Source organism: Saccostrea cucullata, unplaced genomic scaffold (genome assembly GCF_032062105.1).
Source record: "Saccostrea cucullata isolate Sc308-1 unplaced genomic scaffold, CSIRO_AGI_Scuc_v1 ctg5015, whole genome shotgun sequence".
Lineage (NCBI taxonomy): Eukaryota > Metazoa > Mollusca > Bivalvia > Ostreida > Ostreidae > Saccostrea > Saccostrea cuccullata.
The window spans coordinates 8,489-12,782 of NW_026923186.1; the positions used below are offsets into that span (position 1 = coordinate 8,489).

At 33.9% G+C, this 4,294-nt stretch overlaps 1 protein-coding gene across 1 annotated transcript; it reads left to right on the top strand.

Moving 5' to 3' along the window:
• Nucleotides 1-877: 877 nt before the first annotated feature.
• Nucleotides 878-3,512, top strand: LOC134263371 (uncharacterized). The gene is made up of 3 exons (XM_062745702.1): nt 878-893; nt 1,108-1,290; nt 3,075-3,512. The coding sequence occupies exons 1-3, from the start codon at nt 878-880 to the stop codon at nt 3,344-3,346; spliced, it is 471 nt and encodes a 156-aa protein (XP_062601686.1). The 3' UTR covers nt 3,347-3,512.
• The last annotated feature ends 782 nt before the right edge of the window (nt 3,513-4,294 follow it).

Consider the following 4,294-nt stretch of genomic DNA (forward strand, 5'->3'; position numbering starts at 1 on the left):
ACTGGACACATTTTTCAAGTTTCCCATAACAAACATGGACTTTGCCATTCTTTCTGTAACACTGAAGGGTATCAATCTCTTATCTGTAACTCTTATACCACTGAATAAAATTTTTGCTTTCTCACATTCTTTATTTCATAATGCCATTGTACATCTTTTATTTCAAATTTTGATTTGACACTTTTTTTTCGGTTTCCCAGTGCAAAACATTGCATTATATAATTCATATCAGAGGCAGCGGAGAGAGATGGGGACATTAAGTATTTATACTACATCTAGTAATAACAGTTTATAAGGTGAGGGTTTTGCTACATAGTGCCACTGTGACCTCCTATTTTACTTCTTGGTTGGTCGGGTTTTCCATAGCAAACCATTAACACTGTCATTTCTTCTATATTATTAAAGGGTACCTCTATAGCTCTTATCCGCTCCTTTTCCTATGCCACTAAATAAAATTTCACGATCAATTCACATATTCTTAATTTATAATGACATTGTGACCTCACATTTTATTTTCTGATCAGACACTTTTTGTGGTCTTTTTGCCATTATATAAAATTATACAAGAGGAGGGGGAATGGGGTTATAAAGCTCAGTGCACATTGTAACTCTGTTTTTTTTTTTACATTTTGAAGGAACTATACAAACCAACCGCATAAAGACTTTTTTTGAAATGAACACGCGCTACAGAGATTTATTACCAATATCTGAGTTGAGGTCTATGGGAGGTCAACGGACACTTGGCGCATGTGGACTCCTGTGCGCCTTAGACGAGTTTTGTCAAACTATTTTCTTCAAAACACAGGAAAAGAAATGTTTCCTTTACAAGTATTCCATCTGGCAGCATACTGAACTTAAACAAGAAATCGGTGTTAACATGTACGAAATAACCTGTAAGTTTCCTTCCAGAAAAAAATACCAGTGATATACTAAAATTCATTAATTATATATTTTGATATTATAAGAAAACAATCTTTTTCTGGCACATAACATTTTACTGAATTGTCAAAAAAGGAATATATTGCTAAAATTCTTTCGTTCATAATAATGTTCCGGAATTCTTACAAACCATTTTAATGAGTTTCAAAATTTTATTGCACCTTTCAGCACCGTGTACTGGTTTTGGTTTCGTGCACAATCGGGCAGGTGGTCTCTGTTTCCAGATTTTTGGGAGTCAAAATTGGACGTCTACCTGGGCAATGGCGTCGTGTAAACAGTTTGGCGGATCATTGATTTCTTTCGATACAGATCAGAAAATAGGATTTGTGACTACTTTTATAAGTAATCATTGTGAGTAAATATTTTTTTTAAACCATGTAGCTCAGAAGTAAATCAGAAACTTACTATACAAGACCTTTAACTAAATACATGTATATTCCCATCAAAGGTTGAATCTTATTTTAAATGTTACGTGACCAGAAATTTTAATGTTAAATTCGTTGAATTTAGAACTGGTTGTTTTGTAATGGTTGAGTTCAATAAAAACAAATTTTGTAGAATTTTATTTTAAATGTTGAAAAATTATCATATTGGTCAATCTTCCAAAGAGAGTTCAATATAAAAATATTTGTTGACTATATGATTGAATACTCAGTGATTCTTAGACCTAAAATATTGTCTGAGATCCAACATTATTGTAAAAGTAAACTTACGTACGTTTTTTTCACCTGGATGTGACCTTTCAGGAGAACATGAAGATTTACTTTTTCTACTTTTGACTTGAAATGTATTGAGAAATTACAAATCGATATTGATAATTCATTTAAACAGTTCTGTAAAGTTATTTCATCGCATCCCACTTCCATTCCGGTCAATTGACATTCAGGTACTAGTACATAGAATTTAAGGGGGCATGTGGGGAATCTGCGGACCCCACCCCTCCATTTTCTGAATGTAAATATTTACTATTAATTTGAAATGACAATGTTTGGATCGTTGTTTTCCTTGGACACCCCCCAACCTTATAAAGTTTTCAACGAATTCTTTGGAAAGAGGGCGGCGGGTGGGGGAGTCAAGTATTATTTTCAGGTAAGTTGTCAATTTTCCCCTAGTATACCCCTTTCCCCTATTCTTTAAAAGTACGTGATACCAGCCTCAATTTTTCCTAAGCCTTACCATAAATAGATAAAATTTCAAAAAATTGAATAAATGCAACTGCTTATTTCTAACTTGTTTCAATTAATCATTGAATCATATTGTAATTCTATATATTTTTCAGTGAATACGATGATTTAGCAACCTTCAAAGTAAAATATTTACCTCTCCCTTCGGGCTCGGTGAATATTATCTTCCACAAGTGGCTAATCATTGTATTGACCTTTAAAAAGCTTACGTTATTGTTACAATTTAAAAAGAGATTAACAAAGAACAAAACAGGGTAAGAGCTCTCTTTGCACACTGATTTGGGGTGTCTTTTAGAATGATGCAACAATTTATAAATTGTAAACTTTTTATCCCCCGCCACAAAATAAGGATTAGTTCTAAGCCATGGAATACACAGCAGTCAAGGGAATGTCAGAAATTATGTCAATTTTCGAATATTATCATTTTTGCAATTTTGATCAATTTTACAGTACATTTTCTTTCAGAAAACATAGAGCACAAGCTTGTCAATCTACAAAATATATATTTCATATTTCATATACTAGTATCAGAAGTATCTTGTACGTAAAAATTTGAGAAATATGTTCCCCCATTGTTTTCCGTAGTGAATAGTATTTAAAATTTTACGAAATTCCACCATATTTGAGAAAATTCGTAGAAACGTCCTAATTCTGCACTCTCTTGTCGCATCCGTATAAGCTTTGAATAAAAAATAGTACTGGTTTTAAAACAAGCATCAATTTAAGTTCTTTTCTGTGTTCTGATAGAATCAAATAAGGGGCCAGCTTAAGCGATTACCATACCTTGTCCTTTAATGAACTAAGTTAATGAAAAGGAATTTGGGGAATGCCGAACTTAAGAGGGAAAGATATAGAATAGAACGACCTCGATCTTGTCTTTACCTCGCAGTTTTTGTAAAAATTATACACTGTTTACATTCAATAAATACATATGCTTCTTTATTTTCAAAGATGGCTCGAGTTTTCAAGGAAGAACACTCCAGATAGGACTAAACAATACCCAAGGACCAGAAAAATACACATGGAAGTGGTCGAATGGAGTTAAATTGTCACCAAATCTTTCCATTCCATTTTACGTAAATAATTATGATGGCTTGATGCATCCTTGTGCAGTTGGACATTGTGGGGTGCTGCATGTTGGAAAACTCACCTATTCCGTGTATGATAATTGTTGTCTTAAAGCTTCATCTCTCTACATATGTTCAAAAGACATTGAGAAATGATGTGATCCTCTTTGAAATACATTATGACAAAACTTACTCTGACGTCAAATGATGCCGTGTGTAAGTTGCATTAATCTACCAAACCAAGCCTGGACAGTACTGATTTTAATGGAGAAGATTTCATTCCTAATTATCTTCAATGTATCCATTAAATATAGTTTTTAAATTTTGTTGTTATTCTCGCGAGAACTAGATTAACAAGCGATGAATTGTGGCTTTAGAATAATTATTGAATGCATGTGCAGTAGTCCTAATTTTCTAATCGCCCAAACGTTGTCGCTATAGCTCGCCGCCCCCCTTTGCTATAAATTAAAAGTCTAACATTTCTGATGTTTTACTGAGTGGACATAAAAAAATCGATGTTTGACCGCCGAGTGAGATGTTAGACCTCTCGATGAGATATTGGACCGCTCTTACATCTACGTCACACACTGGGCAGAGCTTAATCTCGTTTGCATTCGTTGGGGTTTAGACAGTGCAAGATACATATATGTCAAATATACTAGTATTGAAATGTAAGGTGTAGCAAAACTGAGGTACCGTGTCGCAGTAAGTGCTGGCTGCTTGAAAAAGATCTTTCACTGCTCAATGGCCATGAGTGCGGAGTATAGGAAAACATTTGTAGCTCTCAATCGGCAAGTGGTGCCGTCTCCATATGCGTGGAAATTTTCCGAGAGGGACGTTAAACATGATACAAGCAAGCAATCAATCAATGGTTATTATAATCATCAGAGCACTTAAGCAGTTTGATGTACAGAAGTAAAGAGTAGGACTCAGGGCACCAAAAAAAAATAAATTGAAAACTATGCAAGCGAATTAAGTCAAAAGAGAATTTTCAAAGTGTAAAGCAATAACTGGTATACTTTATAAAATTTAAAAATGTTATCTGAATCACAAGCAGCATAATTGATGAGAGTAAGGTCCTGAAGATCAAATATGAAAAGATGA